General features: G+C 47.6%; 2 protein-coding genes across 2 annotated transcripts; one reads left to right on the top strand and one right to left on the bottom strand.

Moving 5' to 3' along the window:
• Positions 1-6,645: 6,645 nt before the first annotated feature.
• LOC130863954 (DPEP2 neighbor protein-like) lies at positions 6,646-7,443 on the top strand (the record flags this gene model as incomplete). The annotated part of the gene is made up of 2 exons (XM_057754277.1): positions 6,646-6,892; positions 7,388-7,443. Coding segments are annotated over 2 exons (303 nt in total), but the record flags the coding sequence as incomplete, so codon positions are not given.
• A 602-nt stretch (positions 7,444-8,045) lies between these two features.
• Positions 8,046-19,352, bottom strand: LOC130863719 (dipeptidase 2-like). The gene is made up of 11 exons (XM_057753937.1): positions 19,239-19,352; positions 15,494-15,802; positions 14,921-15,047; positions 14,519-14,648; positions 14,298-14,439; positions 13,975-14,044; positions 13,416-13,592; positions 12,992-13,076; positions 10,405-10,480; positions 8,444-8,579; positions 8,046-8,333 (listed from the first exon to the last, which is right to left on the bottom strand). Exons 2-11 carry the CDS (start codon positions 15,781-15,783, stop codon positions 8,091-8,093), a joined length of 1,476 nt encoding a protein of 491 aa, XP_057609920.1. The 5' UTR covers positions 15,784-15,802; positions 19,239-19,352; the 3' UTR covers positions 8,046-8,090.
• Positions 19,353-19,852: the final 500 nt, after the last annotated feature.

Here is a 19,852-nt window from a genome sequence, read left to right on the forward strand (position 1 = left end):
TATCAAGGCTGGACCAGGCAACCCAGTAGGAGGAGAAGGCAAAAGAGCCAGAGACGCTCCTACTCCCGCTGTGGGAGTTCCACAAGAATAACATATGTGCGGCGGAGCTATCTCAGACCCATACAAGCTCCATGATTGTGGGTTCAGTCTCCATGAGCCCCTATGAGCCCCGCTTAGTTGATTCTGTGTGCTGTGTTCTCATGGTGTCCTCGGCCCCTCTGGCTTCTACAATCCTTCACCACCGCCCCCTGAGCTCCTCCTGAAGTCTGGCTGTGGGTTTCTGCATCTGCTAAGTAAGGGCTTCTTAACCTGCCTTATCTCTGCTGAAGGATACAAATCGTGATGCTAGGGCTTGAACCGGAAGCAATCAATGCTGGAATCGCATTACTAAGTGTCCTCGCCACGGGGCCACTCAGCAGACATGGAGAGGAGGAGGAAAGTGGGGTGTCTTTCCTGTCATTCCTGTTCCTCTCATCACCCTCAAGAGCAGCGGATGGCCCCACTTGCCAGTTTCTCTTGACTGCCACAGACCCGCCTTGGCATTAGAGCATCTCCACCTACAGAGCAGACTTAGAGCCTCATAACAAGGATATGCTGGTAAATGCCTGTAATCCCAATACTCAGGAGGCTGAGCAGGAGGATTGTCACAAGTCTGAGGATAGCCTAGGTTACATAGCAACATTATCTCAGAAAAAAAAATAACAATTAAAAAAATTATGTCCCCAGCACCATAAGGCTCCGTAAGTGTCTAGTTCCCACCAGCACCCCGTCTTTTCCTTTGTTTCTACAATCTAGAAAGGTGAATACAGCTTTCAAAATTCACCTTGGAGCTCACCTCAGTGTCACCTTGTGCCTTTGCCGCAACTCTGTGGAGCAGCTGGGCAGCAGTAGTTCATGCCAATAATCCCGGCTATTGAAAACCAGAGGCGGGAAAAGTGTCTTGAATTAGAGGGCATTCTGTACTACACAATGACTTTAGTCCAGCCTAGGCTATAGTCCTTGCCTCAAAATAAACAAAGCCTAAGCAATAAATAAATAATTAAAAATAAAAGCAACACTATTAAAACTTACTCAATGACAACTCAGAATAAAATTTAAAAAAAAATGGAGCCTAAGGCAAAAAGAACTTCATTCTAACAGGCTGCACAGGCTGTTACATGAGTGCAGGAGAGGCAGGACTGACGCTAGCCCATTAGCCAACCCCATCCATCTATCTGTTTATTGAACAAGGGTTTATTATGCCATCTAGTGCGCCTCAAGTCACTCAGAAACTAAAAGATGAGACAGACTGGACTTGATAGAGTACACCTGCAATGTCAGAACTCCAGAGGCAGAAGCAAGATGATCCTAGCATGTTTGAGGCTAGCCTAGTCTATATACTGGATATCCCAAGCTATCTAGGCATACATATCAAGACTTTGTCTTTAAAAAAAAATTAGGAGCCGGGCGGTGGTGGCGCACGCCTTTAATCCCAGCACTCGGGAGGCAGAGGCAGGCGGATCTCTGTGAGTTCGAGACCAGCCTGGTCTACAGAGCTAGTTCCAGGACAGGCTCCAAAGCCACAGAGAAACCCTGTCTCGAAAAACCAAAAAAAAAAAAAAAAAAAAAAAAAAAAAATTAGGAGCCGGGCAGTGGCACAGGCCTTTATTCCCAGAACTCATGAGGCAGAGGCAGACAGATCTCTGTGAGTTTGGGGTCAGCCTGGTCTACAGAGTGAGTTCCAGGACAGTCAGGGGTATTACATGGAGAAACCCTGTCTCAAAAAAAAATAGACTGATCAAAATAAGTAATAGAATATGCAGGTATCCGTGATGGGAATTGTAGCTTAGTAGCAGAGTTCTTGACTGGCATGTGCAAGACTCTGAGTGTGACCTTCACCAGCGAGGCCTCCCACACACTACAACTTCAGATAATCACTAGAACAAAGCTCCGTGTGGGGGCCATGCCTACAATCCCAGCACTTGCTGAGAGCTCAAGGCCAGACTGGACTCCATAGTGAACTGTGTGCAAGCCAGAGCCATGTCGCCCTGCCTGGAAGAAAGAAAGATAAGTGATGTTCTGTTAGACAAAGTACTAAGGGAAGGCTTCAGCGGAGAAGGTAGCGAGGGAGTCTTGGGAGCTGAAGTGAAAACTTTCCTGGAGGAGACAGCTTGTGTAAATACCGTGAGACAGACATGAGGCCAACCTGTTCCAGCAGCGGTGAGGAAAGACACAGGGGAGCAAATGCTGTGACTGGAGTAGGTGTTGGGCAGGCTACAGAAGGCTTTGGCAGCTGTGGTGAGGAGAGCTGCTTTTGGCTTTGGTCTGAAGGGGAGTTATAGGAGGAACCTGAACAAGATAGTTAGGACATCTGATATAGAAAGAAGCTGAAAAGGTTACTCTGGCTGCCGCAAGCTAGGTAAAGCGATGGGTGTGAACAGAGGAATGTCTCCCAGCAGTGAAGTGGACAGCTGGTCTTAAGGAAAGGGAAGGAGGGCTGTCAGCAGAGAAGAGGTGAGTTGTATTCCAGGACTACCCACGCCAGCTGCCTGGAACAGGAAGCAGCTGCTATAAGCAACCCACCATCTTTAGTACTAGTCAGCCTGTCCTGGAGACAGCACACCCGGCTTTAGGGGCCAGAGCAGCAAGATGGATGCTTCTTCCTCAGGCAATACCACCAACTTCCTCTAACAAAGCTAGGGGATGGAGATACAGGCCTGGGCTCCTAGAGTCTTCTCAACGGAAGTCTCTGTTAGCCCACCACAGGGCCTCTGATAATCTGTGTGAAGACCAATGTGGGGTCACTGGAGACACCTAACAGTTTGACAGTTCTGAGACAAGAGACAGGGACTCTTGGGAGGGCTAGGGAGATGACTCAGTGGTTAAGAACACTTGTTCTTGCAGCTGGTCTGGGTTTAGTTTCCAGCACCCATACAGTGGCTCACAACCATCGTCATTCCAGTTCCAGGGATTTGATGAGGATAGCTGACATATGCATGGTGCACATACATACACAAAGGCAAAACTCTTACACATAAAATAAGTAGGTGCTGGAGAGAGCACCAGCTGCTCTTCCAGAGGAACTAGATTCAATTCCCAGAACTCACATGGCAGCTGACAGTAAATAAATAAATGATTTTAAAATGAATGCTAGATCCTAGCACTCATACCAGTTTTGAACCTGAAGGCCCAGAAATACACAGTTAAAAGCTTCTAATAGCTGGCTACATTGGTGCATGTCTGTAGTCTAGTTACTTAGGAGGCTGAGACAGGAGGATTCCTCACGCCACAACCTGAAGGACAGGTTAAGTAATAAAGGGCTTCCACACCTCTAAACAAACAGGCAAATAAAAACTTCCCCAAATTAGCAGTGTATAGGAAATAGGGAACAGAGGAACACACTAAATTACATTGTAGGATGTAATCGGTAAACTCAAAAACACGGAACACGGGGTGAGAGGAGCTGAGGGAGGGGAAACTGTGATAGAATATATCGGTGAAAAAATGTTTCCAAGCCGGGCGGTGGTGGCGCATGCCTTTAATCCCAGCACTCGGGAGGCAGAGGCAGGCGGATCTCTGTGAGTTCGAGACCAGCCTGGTCTACAAGAGCTAGTTCCAGGACAGGCTCCAAAACCACAGAGAAACCCTGTCTCGAAAAAAAAAATATTTCCAAAAAAATTTAAAAGACAACAAAACAAAAACCACAAAATGCCAACGACAAAACCAGTATTCTTTTTTAATGTCAGTTTCATCCTGGGTGTGGTGGTGCCTGCCTTTAGTCCCCACATTCCACAGAGTAGGCAGAGACAAGTGGATCTCTGTGAGTTACAGGCCAGCATGGTTTACGTAGAGTTCTAGGCCAGCTGGGGCTGTATCGTGAGACCCTGTCTCAAAAACAAAACAAAGCCAATTGCAAGGAATTACTAATTCTTTTAAAGGGGGAAGACCCACCTACAGATTAAGTCATAACAACTTAATACAATATGAAATATCTTTAGAATACTAAGATTCAAATAATCAACTATAAAAATTGAGCAATCATGGATATTTGAACTTGATAGTTTAGAATAATAATGATGTTTTATGAAGCCTGGCATAGTGACACACACCTGTAATCCCAGCATCCCAGCACTTGGGAGACTGAGGCAGAATTGTAGTGAGTTTGAGATCAGATTGGAGTACGTAGTAATTTCTGGGATACATAGTCTGTATAGAGTGAGACTCTGTGCAATAAATCAACCAACCAACCAACCAACCAATCAATAAACAAGGGCTGGGTGGTGGTGGCACACACCTTTATTCCCAGCACTTGGGAGGCAGAGGCAGGTGGATCTCTGTGAGTTTGAGGCCAGCCTGGTCTACAAGAGCTAGTTCCAGGACAGGCTCCAAAGCCACAGAGAAACCCTGTCTCGAAAAGCAAACAAACAAACAAAAAAAAAAAAACAAAAAAAATACCCAAGCAAACAAATAAAGGTACCCAGCACTTGGGATGTAGAAGCAGGTGGATCTCTGTGAGTTCAAGGCCAGCCTGGTCTAGAAAGCGAGTTCCAGGACAGCCAGAGCTACATAGTGGGACTTCTCTCAAGAAAAAAGTCTTCACCCCACAGTGACAGACCACCTCTGACAAGGCCAAACCTTCTAACCCTTCTGGAACAGTTCTACTAAATGAAGACCAAGCATTCAGATATATGAGCCTGTGTGGGGGCACTGTTGTTTCTGTGTTGTTTTTACCACTGCCAGGCTATAGGGGCCACCCCTGCCCCCTTCCAGAGAGGGTTTTTCTTATAGCCTTGGTTCTCCTGGAACTCCCTCTGTAGACCAGGATGTCGTCGAACTCAGAGATCCACCGACCTTTGTCTCCCAAGTATTAGGATTAAAGATGTGCACCACCACCACCTGACTAGAGCTATCGTTCTTATTCAAACCACCACAGCCTGGCCCCATTTAGGGACCAGTTATTCTTGTTCAATGTTGAGGGCAAGCGACATTCCATCTCTAGGCAAGTGTTTATTTGGAAATCCCCTCATCTTCATTAATTTAGCCTTTTCTTTGGTATATAAACTGCTTTCATCAGACTTTTAAAAAAAAATCTTTAAGACAATTTCCCTATGTAGCCCAGCTAACCTACAACATCTCCATGTAGATAAGGCTGGTTCCAAACTGTGACAATCCTCCTGCCTCTCTTTCCCAAGAGCTAAGATTAGAGACGCACACCCCATGTCTGGCCAGACCCTTTCTTGATGAGACTCGACAAAAACAAAATGTACTTTATTGCCCAGTGATGAATGGAAGAGCTTGGGGAAGGCTGTTGAAACCTTCAGGGACTTTCCTGACCTGTCCCGGAAAACACATGCTGACCCTCTGCTGCCTGTAAGTGTAAGCCGCTGAGCGTTAGAGAAAAGGCGTCATACATGTGGGAAGACACAGGGGGTAGGGTTTGTGGAGGGGAAGTCATGTTGGGAATGGAAGAGTAAGGAGAAGGCATCTTCCCTGGCGCTGGAGCACACACCTTTAATCCCAGCCCTTGGAAGGCAGAGGCAGGGCTGTTACACAGAGAAGCCCTATATTAAAAAAAGAAAAAAAGGGAAACGGTGTCTCAGGAAGTTGGAGCAATGTGTGAGAGGTAATCTTTGATTTGGGGTGTGGTGACACATGCCTTTAATCATAAAGAAAAGTCCCTCTTCAACTCTGTGAGTCTGAGGTAAACCTGGTCTACAGAGCTAGTTCTAGGGGAGCCAGGGTTATACCATGAAACCCTGTCTTGCAAAACAAACAAACAAACAAACAAACAAACAAACAAAAAGAATCTTATTTTAAAATGAGGTGAGGTAGAGAGATGGCTCCACACTTAAGAAAACTTGTTGCCCAGCTCAGAAGACACAGGTAACACACTGGGTATGGCCTCAAATTTCCTGTAAGCCCAGTGGTGTGAGGGCAGAAGACAGAGGATTGCTGGGGCCTTGAGGTTGCCAACCTAGCTAAAAAGAACCTCTAGGTTCAATTTGAAACCAGGCCTCAAAGGTAGAAAATAATAGGGTAGGACATGGGTTGCCCTCCTCTGGCATTGGCCTCTGTGCCTGCCCAGGCACATGCACCCACAAACACAACTACACAAGACAAATACACCAGAGAGAGAGAGTTCAAGGTCAATTACAGTTATAGCTCTCAGTATATTAAGATAATGTCTCAAAAAAGAAAACAGCATACTGAAACCTAGCTAAAACAGGGCTACTGTTGAGTGTGGCTGGAATGAACGGGTCCCAGGAAGGGCGGGCAACCACAATGGGAGGAGTTCTTAACAAATTTATCTTACACAGCTTTTCCAAACATACTCATTACAGCCCAGAAACAGCAGGCTTTTAGAAATCCTTCTCATTTGTGGGAGGAGAAACGAAGGGGGACTCAGCTGTAGCTAGCTCGAGGGTCTGCCATTCTTTATGGAGATGGGCCACACACGCAGGCCTCACACCGCTGCCACTGGCTCCCCAGAAGCCAAGCGCTCTTACAGAAGCCCCCTCCAAGGGGACCCACGGCAGTGACAGGCAAGGCTGTGTCTGGGATGCCAAGCAGACAGGAGGGCTTCAGGCAGAGACAGGAAGGGGCCTGAGAGGAAGGGCTCTGCAGGACAGAGGACAGAGCAGAAGGGACTGATCCGTTCTGGTTTTCTCTGCAGCACCCGTGCCTCCCGCAGCCCCCCATTCCCCCAGATACTACCATGTCCTCTACAGAGAGCACGTACAAGCCCAGATAGCCTGGCATGGAGAGACATACTGCCTGATTGGAGGCTGCCATGTCTATGGGGATGCTCCGCTGGCCACCCCGGCAAAGGCTGAGGAAGAGAAGCCAGCACCCAGGCGGGCTCGCAAGAGACAGAGAGTTCAGGAGGAGTCAGACCAAGATCTAAGATGTCCTGGTGCCCTGCGCCCTGCTCTTTTATTTATTTATTTATTTATTTATTTACTCACTTATTTATTTATTATGTATATAATATTCTGTCTATACATATATGCCTTCAGGCCAGAAGAGGGCACCAGACCTCATTACAGATGGTTGTGAGCCACCATGTGGTTGCCAGGAATTTAACTCAGGACCTTTGGGAGAGCAGGCAATGCTCTTAACTGCTGAGCCGTCTCTCTAGCCCCCTCTCTTGGGCTTTTTAAAGTTTGAGTCTGAAGGATTGAATTCCGGTTCTCACGCTTGCTTGTAGGGCAAGCACTTCACTTACAGAGCTACCGCACCAGCTTTCATTTGCTTATTTATTTATTATTTATTTATTTTTGATACATGTTCCCCCGTACCCCAGGCTGGTTCCCCAGCTCAGCCTGACCTTGAAATTTCTGCTCTTCCTGCCTCTACCTCTCAAGTGCTAGAGCCGCAGGTGTGTAGCAACAGGCCTGGTTTTGTGCAGTGCTGCGGATCAAATCCGGGACTTCCTGCATGCTGGGCAAACGCTCTACCAACTAAGCTACAAAAGAGCCCAGTATTAGCTGTTGATATTGCCTATTATTATTACTGCAGCTGCTATTAATTTCCAGTCAGGCCCTGGGCGTCGGATGGCATGGACACCTAAGCAGTTTGTACCTGGTAAAGAGGAACTTCCTGCCTGCTGAAATCTCACCACATCAAAGCCAGTCCAACCAGCAGAGGCCCAGGACCCAGTATGTGTCCTGGAGTTCTGGCCTTTGTTGTCCCAAGAAGAATGAAGGTTACTCATGGTCCAGCCAGGTTCCCTTCTTAGGAATCTAAAGAATCGCTTGAGAGATTGTATGGTGGGAATCAGTGGTTCAGTTTGAAATGCTCAGAACGACCTCTAAGTTCCAGACCTCTCCCTGAAGCCAGACCCAACCCATTGGCTTCATCCAGTGTTGGGCGCAGCCACCTAGGTGGTGCAGATCACTGACAACTTCCTTGAGCAAAAGGTGGCTGAAAGGCCACGTTCCACAGACCAGGAGCGCTGGGAGCCTGTGTTACCCTGAACTGCCACAGAGAAGGACGCTCACATCTGTTTCTTCATTAAACACATTTACTTCCATTAAATGTTTGCTCCTGTACAAGTGGAGGGGGTTCAAGGGTACAGAATGATAACTGAGAGAACTGCGTGGATCACAAAGTCATACAATGAGGCCTAGAAAGGCTGTAACAATGGTGAGGATTGGGGCTCTGTGGGGAGAAGATTTTGAGTGTAACCCCTCGGGTGATAACTTGAGTGTATGATGTGTTGGGATCTCTGATTGATTCTTTTCCTTTTGCCGTTTCTCTTGTCGACGTGGCAAGACTGAGTGACAAGCACTGTCCAGCTGCTCCTCTGGAATCATGTCCTCCAGAGGACTTTGCCATCTGCTTTGCTCCCGGACCTGGAGGTGACAGTTGTCAGTCAGCAGCTCTTCCGGGTCTCCTGTAGCCCGTTAATGCTACGGAAGCCCCTGCGCAGATTCATGCCCTGTCTCTTGCCCTCTCACCATACCTGTTCCACCCCTCTGAAGACGCGCAGCAGGTTTCCTCGAAGGACACCTTGCAGCTCCTGTTCAGTCCAGCCCCGTCTCAGCAACTCCTCTATGAGCACTGGGTATGTAGACACATCCTCCAGTCCCTGAGGGAACCTGTGCAGTCACCAGCAGGCGAACCTCAGACCCGATATCCTAATCCAACTGAAAACCTCAGCTCTATCTGAGTTGCACCCTCAGCAATGGTCATATATGGGGCTGGAGACTAGGAAGGGGTAAGTAGTTTGCTCCAGTCCTAATTCTTCAGAGGTCTGAAAATCTCTTTAAAAAAAATATGCAGTTGCCGGGCAACGGTGGCGCACGCCTTTAATCCCAGCACTCAGGAGGCAGAGGCAGGCGGATCTCTGTGAGTTCGAGACCAGCCTGGTCTACAAGAGCTAGTTCCAGGACAGGCTCCAAAGCCACAGAGAAACCCTGTCTCAAAAAACCAAAAAATAAATAAATAAAAATAAAAAAAAAATGCAGTGCTATAAATCAAACCTTGGGCCTCATAGATAAGCAAGTACCCTATCACTCCTAGTCCCTTCCTTGAATAGCTCCTAAAACTCACTAAATGGTCTTTTAAGATTTATGCCTTCCAGTTGGGCAGTGGTGGTGCGCGCCTTTAATTCCAGCACTTGGAAGGCTGAGGTAGGCTTCAGATCTCTCTGAGTTTGAGGCCAGTCAGGGCTACATAGTGAAACTCTGTCCAAACAAAGTCAAACAAACAAGAAAAGATTTATGCTTTTTTTTTTTTTAAGATTTATGCTTTCTAATAAATGCAGATATCCCCTCTGTTAAAAAAAAAAAGGAGTATCTGAAGCTGTTGCTTAGGAGTAGAGTCCCTGGCTTGACTAACTTCAGGAAGGTTCTGAAGTTGATTCCTAGAACTGGAAAAGAAAAAAAAAGAATACGGAAGAAACAAACGCAGGGGCCAATAATAGGTTCAGTGACTAAAGGCCTAGCAACCTGAGTGTAGTCTCTGGAATTCACATGGGAGAAGAAGAGTGACTCCTGCCACGTGTGCCCTACTGTGCACATCCACCCCACTTTCCAAGTGGTAAATATTGTTTTAAAAAAGAAAAGAAATAGCCGGGCGGTGGTGGCGCACGCCTTTAATCCCAGCACTCGGGAGGCAGAGGCAGGCGGATCTCTGTGAGTTCGAGACCAGCCTGGTCTACAAGAGCTAGTTCCAGGACAGGCTCCAAAACCACAGAGAAACCCTGTCTCAAAAAACCAAAAAAAAAAAAAAAAAAAAAAAGAAAAGAAATAGCCAGGCGGTGGTGGAGCACACCTTTAATCTCAGCACTTGGAGGGGAGGTAGGTGGATCTCTGTGAGTTTGAAGCTAGCCTGGTCTACAGAGCTAGTTCCAGGACAGCTAGGACTGTTACAGAGAGAAACCCTGACTCAAAACCCCCCACTTCCCAAAAAAAGAAAAGAAAAGAAATAGCTTGAAGTCAATTTGGGATTCATAGTGAGATCCTGTGTCCAAAATACAAACAAATAAAAGGAAGGGAGGGTGGGGAAGAAGGCAAGAAGTTTCCTGGGACCTGGCAGAGAAGCCAGGCAGTGGTGGTGCACTCTTTTAATCTTAGCACTTGGGAGGCAGAGGCAGGCAGATCTCTGAGTTCAAGGCCAGCCTGGTCTACAGAGTGAGTTCTAGGACAGTCAGGGCTACACAGAGAAACCCTGTCTTAACAACAGTACCAAGAATAACAACTGGCAGAGAAGATAGTCCGCTCAGAGGTCTGCAGTGGGTGCACGGGCTAGAAAAATGAGCTTTTTCAAAGTACGTTAGTGGGGGCCTTGGGCTGAAGACATACAGGAGAGCACAGGAAAGAGCCCTGGGAATGGAGAGATGTCAAATGAGTAAAGCCTAAAGGCCTTGAGGACCTTGATGCTGCGAGAGCAGCTTCAGATCAGCCACGGAGAAATACTCACTGCGCGGCGCCATCGTAATCTCCACCAATCCCGATGAACTCCGATCCAATCACTGCTTTGATGTGGTCAAAGTGATCTGGGGAAATGGACAGTCAACAGAATGGGGCTTTCAGGAAAAGAGTGGCCTTGGAACTAGGTTTGGCTGATCCCATTCCTCCTTGGATTACAGTCTAGGATTCTCTCTCTCTCTCTCTCTCTCTCTCTCTCTCTCTCTCTCTCTGTCTCTCTCTCTCTCCTCTCTCTTTCTTTCCTTCTTTCTTTCTTTTTTTGAGACAGGGTTTCTCTGTAGCTTTGGAGCCTGTCCTGGAACTAGCTCTCGTAGAACAGGTGGCCTCGAACTCACAGAGATCCGCCTACCTCTGCCTCCTGAGTGCTAGGATTAAAGGCGTGTGCCACCACTGCCCAGCTCAGTCTAGGATTTTCATAAGCCATAACTTCACAGGGAACAGGTCCAGCTGCCTGGACTCCTTCCCAGTCAGCCCCACAAAGTGAGCATCTCTGAGTGCAAGAGACTGCTATTTGCTTCAGTTGACCTTTCTCTGGCTTCTTTTTCTTTCATTTTTCTTTTCTTTCTCTCTTTTGTTTTTCTTGTTCTCCACCCATTTCAGGAAAGCTATCTTGGCTCTTAGAGAGCTTAACAATGCTCAGTCTGAACATTTTCTTGGCAAGAATCTTGCCCTTGACTTGCTTATTCACAACAAAGCCAGCAGCGTGCTGCGTGATATTGTAAACAATTTTGCCAGGGTAATATTTATGAGGCCTTTCTTTCTGAATAGTGCCCAACTCCTTGATGTCTACAGTATTATCCTTTTCATAGATGTGTATATATGTGGCCAAAGCAACAAATCTATATTTCTTAAAAGCCTTAGAAAGAGCTGGAGAGATGGGTCAGTGGTTAAAAGCAGTGCCTGCTCTTCTGGAGGACCTGAACAGGGTTTGATTTCCAGCATCCACACGGTCATCTATATTTTCAGTTCTATCCTCTTCTATCCTCTGCAGGCACCAGGCATGTCTGGGGTACACAGACATACATGCAGGCAAAACACCCATACACATAAAATAAATTACTAATAAAATCAAAACAAACAAAGAAAAGGCCTGGAGAAGTTACAGAGGGTGGCTTTCTTCTTTCCTTTTGTGTTTGGCATTTTTGGTGAATTACTGGAAGATGGCATCTGTGGTCCAAACAGATTCCTGTAACTGTAGCTGTAACACACAGTCCTGGTACCAGAACTAACACAAGATGCTCTAGACTAGACTTCAGGTTGGAATGAAAGTGTTTAGAGGGGCCCCTAATTTAGTTCATAGTCAACCTAATTTATCTCTGATTCCAGTCTGGAAAACATGGCAGGGCCTCCTTTCAACGAGACTGAAGGCAGAGATAGGTAGGGTAGCCCATGCAGAAGCACAGATAGCAGGTTCATCGCTCTAGAATGGTCCCCAGCCCCCCTCACAAGGCAGCTTGGGTTATTTGACTCTGGTTCCAAGGTAGTACTAAAGTGCTCTGCGTCTTGTCCACCATGGACATTTTTTTTACCCCCCCTCCCTTTTTTTTTGGTTTTGTTTTCCAAGACAGGGTTTCTCTGTAGCTTTGGAGCCTGTCTTGGAATTAACTCTTGTAGACCAGGCTGGCCTCAAACTCACAGAGATCCACCTGCTTCTGCCTCCCGATGGCTGGGATTAAACGTGTGCGCTATCACTTCCCGGCTTAAAATGTCTTTTTTTTTGAGACAGGGTTTCTCTGCATAACCCTGGCCATCCTGGAACTTGCTCTGTATTAACAGCTAGTGGGGATGGAGTCAACCCAGGCCTTCATAGGAGGCAAGTGCTCTGCAAATGGAACTACAGCATTTTTGTCTAGACTGCTGTGCCGACACCCTGAAGTCTTCAGGTCAAACTCAGCACCGTTCAGAAAGCCCAGGGGGGAACGGTTTCCAGACCTTCATTGCTAAGCACGTGCCCTTGCTGGGATTTACCTCAGAAAGTAACTTTGCCGCTTTTCCTCCCTCTTCCTGTCTCCCCTCATCTATCTCTCTCTCGCCTTCCCTCATCACTGAAGATGCTGATGTTTACGACTTGTTTCTTTCTTTCTTTCTTTTTTTTTTTCTTTTTTTTTTTTTTTTTTTTTTTGGTTTTTGAGACAGGGTTTCCTCTGTGGTTTTGGAGCCTGTCCTGGAACTAGCTCTGTAGACCAGGCTGGTCTCGAACTCACAGAGATCCGCCTGCCTCTGCCTCCCGAGTGCTGGGATTAAAGGCGTGCGCCACCACCGCCCGGCTTCTTTTTTTTTTTTTTAAAGATTTGTTTATTAATTATGTATACAGTATTCTGTCTGCATGTATGCCTGCAGGCCAGAAGAGGGCACCAGATCTCATTACAGATGGTTATGAGCCACCATGTGGTTGCTGGGAATTGAACTCAGGACCTTTGGAAGAACAAGCAGCGCTCTTAACCAATGAACCATTTCTCCAGCCTTACGACTTGTTTCTTGTTATTGTCCTTTCAAACTCCAATAAGATTGTCTTTGGTGTTTAAAGACAAAGAAAGAGAGAAAAAGATATACCAAGAGGCAGGCTTTGGGAGACTCACCTCCCACAGTGGACACATTGGCTAAGGGGTTGCATTGCAACACTCCTACAGAGAATGTCACCATGACGATGCCACCGTTCTTCTTCTGCAAAGACGGTCAAAAGGACACTCAGCTTGGCGCCCCAGCATAATTATGTGTCTACCTCCACCCTGTGAGAAAGCTTTGGGGACCAGTGTCAATGAGCAAGACTTAACTCTGTTTTAGGTGATGTCTTGGCCCTAAATTTGAGGGGTATAGGAATAGTTATCTGCAACAACCTCCTCACCCCATGACAGAGAATTTGAGGGGCAATGGACTGTGGGTTTGTGAGGCAGTGAATGCTCAGTCTGTGGGGGCTTAGGGAACGGAGGGGACAAGTTTCAAGTTCAAGGCCTCCTGGTTTGAATTTCTAGATTTAGGTCCCAGGGCTAGAAAGTTTCTCACCAGAAGCCTCAGGATGTCATCAGGAAGATTCCGAGCATTTCTGCACACACCCCTGGCAGCCGAGTGGGAGAAGATCACAGGTGCCTGTGACACTTCCAAGGCCCGCCGTGCAGTAGCATCCGAGACATGGGACAAATCAACCATCATACCCAAGCGATTCATTTCTGCCACCACTTTCTGTGAGCGCAGGTTAGGAGGAAGTCTCAGGAGTACATACATGCATGCATTAGTCATCCAGGAAAGGGCACATGCAGGGCACATATATGCATGTATTAGTCATCCAGGAAAGGGATACATGCAGGGTACATAGATGCATGCATTACTCATTCAGGAAAGGGATACATGCAGGGTACATACATGCATGCATTACTCATCCAGGAAAGGGGTATATGCAGGGTACATACATGAATGCATTACTCATTCAGGAAAGGGGTACGTGCAGGGTACATACATGCATGCATTACTCATCCAGGGGTATGTGCAGGGTACATAATGCATGCATTACTCATCCAGGGAAGGGGTACGTGCATTTGCGTGGAGTATCACTCAGAGTCCTTACTTCGCCAAAGCTGGTCAGTCCTTTGACTCTGCTGTAGAATGAGTGGACATCCTTAGATGAGCTCTCTGCCCTGCAGGACAGGCAAGAGGCAAGCTAATTGGTGGTCATGCCCTCCAAACTCTTCATTCCTGCAACCCTACAGAGCTAACTCAAAAACCCCAGTTGGACTGTGCCTGGCAAAAGGAGGAATCCCAATCTTGCCTTATAAACCCCAACTACCAGCCCCTGTATGCGAGTCCCAGGCGGTATCAGTAAACCTTGGTCTGTGTCCACAAGGGCAGCTTTCTGCTTCAGCAGGCTCGCACCATCTGCACTGTGCTCACCAGGGTGTATTGCAGGTGTGTGTGAGCGTCAGGTAGCGCACCCCCAGCTGGTAGAAACTTCGAAGCACGGAGAGGCTGTTATCTAGTGAGTGGCCGCCCTCCACACCAATGAGGCAGGCCAGTTTCTGGGTGCTGTTCAAAGCTGTAAGCACAGGTCAGGTGATTATGTCCAGGAGTAGTAGCTTCATCCAGTCCCCAACACCCTAAAGAAATCCACTTACCCTTAACCGAGGTCACAAGCTCCAGCTCAGAATAAGAGGCACACATTCTGTGAATGAGGTCAATCTGTTCCAGTGTGAGGTGCAAGGCATCCCGGTCCTGAGTTTGGCATGGTACGTAAGCGGACCAGAACTGGAGGCAAAGTCAGGGGTTGACTTTGGGCCTTTACAGCTGACAGACTTGTGGGTCTAGAGACCACATATAATGAACGTGATGCTTGCTCTGTGGTACTTCATACCCACCTGCTGACTTGCTATTGACCCCTCTAGCCACAGCGTCATATTGGTTTTTTAAGTCACTATAGTAACAGAATTCCCATCTGACTAACTTGTCATTTCTGGGGCCCCAATTTCTCCAGCCTTCCCCAGCAGCCATGCTGGCATTTGTGTGTGTGTATGTGTTACCTGGGCTCCCACAAAGCCATTTCTCAGTCTATTCAGGCTTGTCTGGCCATAGGTGAAGTTTCTCACGTCAGCATCCTGTAGCCCACTCCAGTAAAATCGCCTCAGGACAAGAGGAAGGTCGTTGTGACTGCAGGAGAGTCAAGAAAGAGCTTAGCTCAAACAGAATTGGTTGGATGGTATCTATCCTGAGTGCCTGTAATCCCAGCACTCAGAAGGCTAAGGCAGGAGCATCATTTAAAGTTCCAGGTCATTCTAGGATACTTGGTAAGTTCTGGAGCAGCCTGGGCTAGAGAGAGGGACACACACATCACTCAGAGAACACATGGCTCTACCTCTTTGATTTCCAGGTCTAGCAGAAATAATTCTGCTACTCCTAACCCACGTTACCCAGACCATACTGAGATGCCCTAAAGCCTGGGCTACCAGAGAAGGAGTGATAGAGAAAGGCCAAACATTGCTGATAGGGGGCAACATCTAGAAGTCGATAGTAGGAGAGGACCGGCAGGTTCAGAGCCCTCCACAGCTCAGGAGTATGCTCAGCCCGGTTTCAGTCCCAAGCCATCCTTTACATACCCATCTACAAGAGGGAAGTCTTGCATCAGGGCTCTCGCGCGATCTCGTAGGTCTGGAAAACTGGAGCTGCTGGCAGTGGTTGGGGTGCTGAAGGTGGTGTCGGGCTTGGTGAGGACTCTGGGAGTACTTGGTGCTCCAAAGATGCCTGATCTGGTCTGGGTCCCTGTTAGAGGCTGTGAAGGCCCTACCAGGAGCAGCACCAACAGGAACACTGAAAGCATTGGGCTGGGCATCCGGTGACTCTCGAGGCCCGTGGGTCGCATCTTGCTCAGGGCGGGGCAAGCGAGCATAGGTGAACGTCTCAAAAGCCTGAGAGGGACAAACCGAAGAGACCGGGTCTAGTGAGAAGGGGTTTGAGGTCAACGAATGCGGCGGCGCAGCACAGCCGCCAGGGGGACCTACAACCCAGTTATCCTAATCTCTAAGGGCGCTTCCGCAGGGCAGGCTAGTTGAAGCCGACAGCACTCAGTTCAGCTCCTCTCTGGGCGTCTTTCGTCCCATGCCTTCTTCCCTGTTTACTGTTCCCAGGGAGCCAATCCCGGTGACTTCCTGTCTGTTTCTAGGGATTGCTCTTCGAGAAAGCGGACCTGTGGTAGTCTTTCACACAACGAAAGTGAGCTCTTGGCAAGACCACGTCGTGTCCCTGACTCCCAGCCAGCCACTGGGAACTACTCAGAGCACACACCTCCATACCCCAACTCCCTTCTGTCATCATTCAGGGTGAGGGCTCTCTTCCTCTGTTGATGCTGTACCTGCCCAGAACTCTCACCATGACCCATCAGAGATGAGAACTGAATGCGCACTAAGTGGTGCTCATTCAGGGAACACTCACTTAGTACATAGGCACAAAGTCGATTAGCTAGTGAAATGGAAGGGAATGAAATGCTTTCCAGGTCAGCAGAACCCCATCCCAGCACCTTCTTCCCCAGGATTGCAAACTTACCTCCTCCCTCAGTGCGGAAGCCAGGGCAGAAGTATGAGTTCTAAGGCCTGGGACTTCTGTCTAGTGGCTTCATACACCTTATCTGTGGCTCTTGTGGCCCGAGCTCTGCCAGAAACTGCGGGGGCTTAGTTTCCTTCCTTGCAAGCCCCACCCTGTTCCCAGCCCAAACCCTTTCTCTTCTCCAGGAACACCCCCAGCCGCAGAAACACACAGGCACACACATACATGCAAGCAAATGCACGCATGGGGCGCGCGTTTTTGTAGAAGTCCAATGACGGGACTCTAAATGACATAAAGCCTCTTCAAGAGCTCTGCTCACACTCCACCAGAAAACTTTTGCTGTTCCTGTCAACCACTTAAGATTCCGTCGTGATCCCTGCGCTAGTGGAGCGGCTCCGTTTTCTGGAATCTTCCTCAGGTGACATAATCACTTTGGATATATGAAAAGCCCCCCCCCCTTTTTTCTTGGTTTATGTGGTAGAGAAGCCCTCTTAAAAAAGGAAGTGGAGGCTGGACATGATACCAAATGCCTTTAACCCCAGAACTTGAAAGGCAGAGGCAAGCGGCTGTGCGTTCAAGGCTAGCCTGGTCTACCTAATGAGTAGACCAGATAGAGTTAGTTACAAAGCGAGCCTTGTCTCAAATGAATAAATATTAAATACAACTTAAGAAGGAAATGAAAAAACTCTTTGAAAAGTGGACAGAAATCTTGGACTACCCAGCAGGGATGGATTTGTGTTTCGGGGACTGCACACTAGGGCCTGCTGTCTGTGATAGCTCTGCACTCAAGGCAGTCAACTCCTGGCTTGCTGCTCACTGGTAGGCCCACTACAGAATGTGTGTTCCTTTAGGGTCAGGCCAGGGCACTTTTCTGCCCATCCCAACTCAGGCCCAGCTCCTTTCCTTTCCCTTCCCCCACTGCCAAGAGGCAAAAGGGAAGAGAAACTTTTAGACGTGCTGGTCTCCATATCACAGCTGTGGGTTTGAGGGTAACCTCCTGTTTGTTCCATTCCTAATAAGCCCCAGGAAGCTGAGGGGAAGAGAAAGAAGAGGGCTCCAAGTATCCTCCTGAATCACTCTATGTCTTATTTTTTGAAGCAGGGTCTCTCACTGAACATGAAGCCCACGGTTTCAGCTGCCCTGACTGACCAGCCAGCCCCAGGCATCGTCCTTCCTCCGTCCCTCCCTGCCCGATGCTGGTATTATAGGCTGATATCAGCGCCTGATATTTTCCCTGTGTGCTGGGGATCCGAACTCAGGTCCACATGCTTACACTTTACCAACTTAGCTATTTCTCCCACCTCCGCTACAAATTGTTTTTGAAATTTTTTTTATTACATTTATTTACTTACTTTCCTGTGTGGGTACATGTGTGGAGGTCAGAGGAGAACTGGCAGGCATTGTTCTCTCTTTTCATCACGTGTGTGTCAGGAATCAAACACAGGGTGTCAAACAAGCACCATCACCTGTTGAGCTGTCTTGCTGGCCTTATTTTGTTTCGAAAAGTTTTTTAATTTATTTTTTATTATTTTGTGTGCATGAATATTTTTCTTGCATGTATGTCTGTCTACCACATGCATGCCTCGTGCCCTCAGAGGTCAGAAGAGTGCACTGGATGCCCTGGAACTGGAGTTACAGATACTTGTGAGTCACCACGGGGGTGCTGAGATTTAACCCTGATCCTCTGGAAACAAGGGCTATTAACCTCGGAGCCACCTCTCCAGTCATGGCCCTATTTTAAAGCAAACCATAGGGCTGAGATCCAGCGCAGTGTGACTCCACCTCTGGGGGAAAGCCCACCTAAGCAGTGACAACTCCCCAGGGAGGGTCAGGACCACTCCCACAGCTATTTAGGCTGCCCCACAGAGAATGAACACATGGTCTCTGGGTTTCACGTGGTCTCCCCTTCTCTCTCTTCCCCCTCACCAAGCTTTCCAGGTGCCATCCGGGAACACTACATTAAACATGGGCATCTTTTATTCCGTCTGATTTAGTCTGATTGAAATTATTTGCATTGATGGAGAGGCAATGTTAGAAATGTTTCTAACAGGTGGCAGGCACCTTTACCTACCTGCTGAACAATCTGCCATCCCTAGTTGTCTGTTTTGTTTTGTTTTGTTTGAGACAGGGTGTCTCTGTAGCCCAGGCTGGTATGGAACTTACTATATAGTCCGGGTGATTCTCAAATTCACTGCAATTCTCTCGATGCCTCAGTCAGCCAAGTACTGAGATTACAGATGTGTATCACCATACTAGAGTCTCCCAAGTGCTAAGATTACAGGTGTGTGTCACTATACTGGACTTCACAAAACATCTTTATTGTCCCAAACGATCATGTTCAAATCCTCATGATTCCCTACTTTCTAGAATTATTTGAATTTTAGTGTAAAAATGATATAGCATATTGAATGTGGTTGTCATGGTTTAGTTTGAGTTCTAAAGAGAATGACAGCTTTGAAATTGACTTACTGAAAAAAATTGCTGGGTTTTGTCTTTGTTTTCCATGTTTTTGAGTTTACTAATTATATTCTATGGTATTTGGTGTGTTTCTCTGCTCCTTGTTTTTCCTATAAACTGGACTATGTGAAGAGCTTTTTCATTTTGACTTGTTTTATTTAGAGGTATAGAAGCTCTCTGTATTACCATACCCATCCTGTCCATCAACTTGTCGTCTAAACAGTCCTCTCTCCTCAGCCTCTGACTAGCTAGGGCTTCAGGCATGTACCAGGAAGGGATTTCTTGTTTGTTTTGAGACAGAGTCTTCCTATGTAGACCAGGTTGGCCTGGAACTCAGAGACCTACCTTCAGTGCTGGGGTTAAAGCGTGTGCCCCTACACCCGGAACATAGGAAGCTCTTGAAGCTGTATTTCCAGGGCTTCACCTTCAAAACTTTTGCTGATTCGATGTTTAAATCTCCTCTTCTCAAGAGTAGGAACCAGAAAGAAGGTGTACCCTGGGGATCCTTGTAGGCACAGGACTTTAGAAACTGGTTTCTCTGTGAAGGAATTTACTTCAGAGGAGCAAGGAGGGCTTGAGGCTTGGTCTTTAACTTCAAGTCCAACATTGGTCACAGAAAATCACTTTCTTGGACAGGAGGGACCTCCCGAAAGCAGTACTGGGCTGGAATTAAAGGAACCTGTGAGCCTCAGGCATGGGGAGGTATTTGCGAACTTTTCCACAGTGTTCTTGCCCCAGGCAGCAGGTCTCCCTGGGGCTCTTCCTCTGCCTCTTGGAGCCTTTAGGCAGGAGCCTCAGTTAACTGCTGCTTATTTCCTCTAGTTTTAGGAAGTGCGGCCACACCTGTCCCGTGCTGCTGGCTGCTGGCATGGTTAAGAACAGAAGTCTACTCATAGAGAGAGCCTCAGCCCAGCCCCTCTGTGTCCTCTCTCTGCGCTTGTCTACTCCACTCACAGCCG

Source organism: Chionomys nivalis, chromosome 21 (genome assembly GCF_950005125.1).
Source record: "Chionomys nivalis chromosome 21, mChiNiv1.1, whole genome shotgun sequence".
Lineage (NCBI taxonomy): Eukaryota > Metazoa > Chordata > Mammalia > Rodentia > Cricetidae > Chionomys > Chionomys nivalis.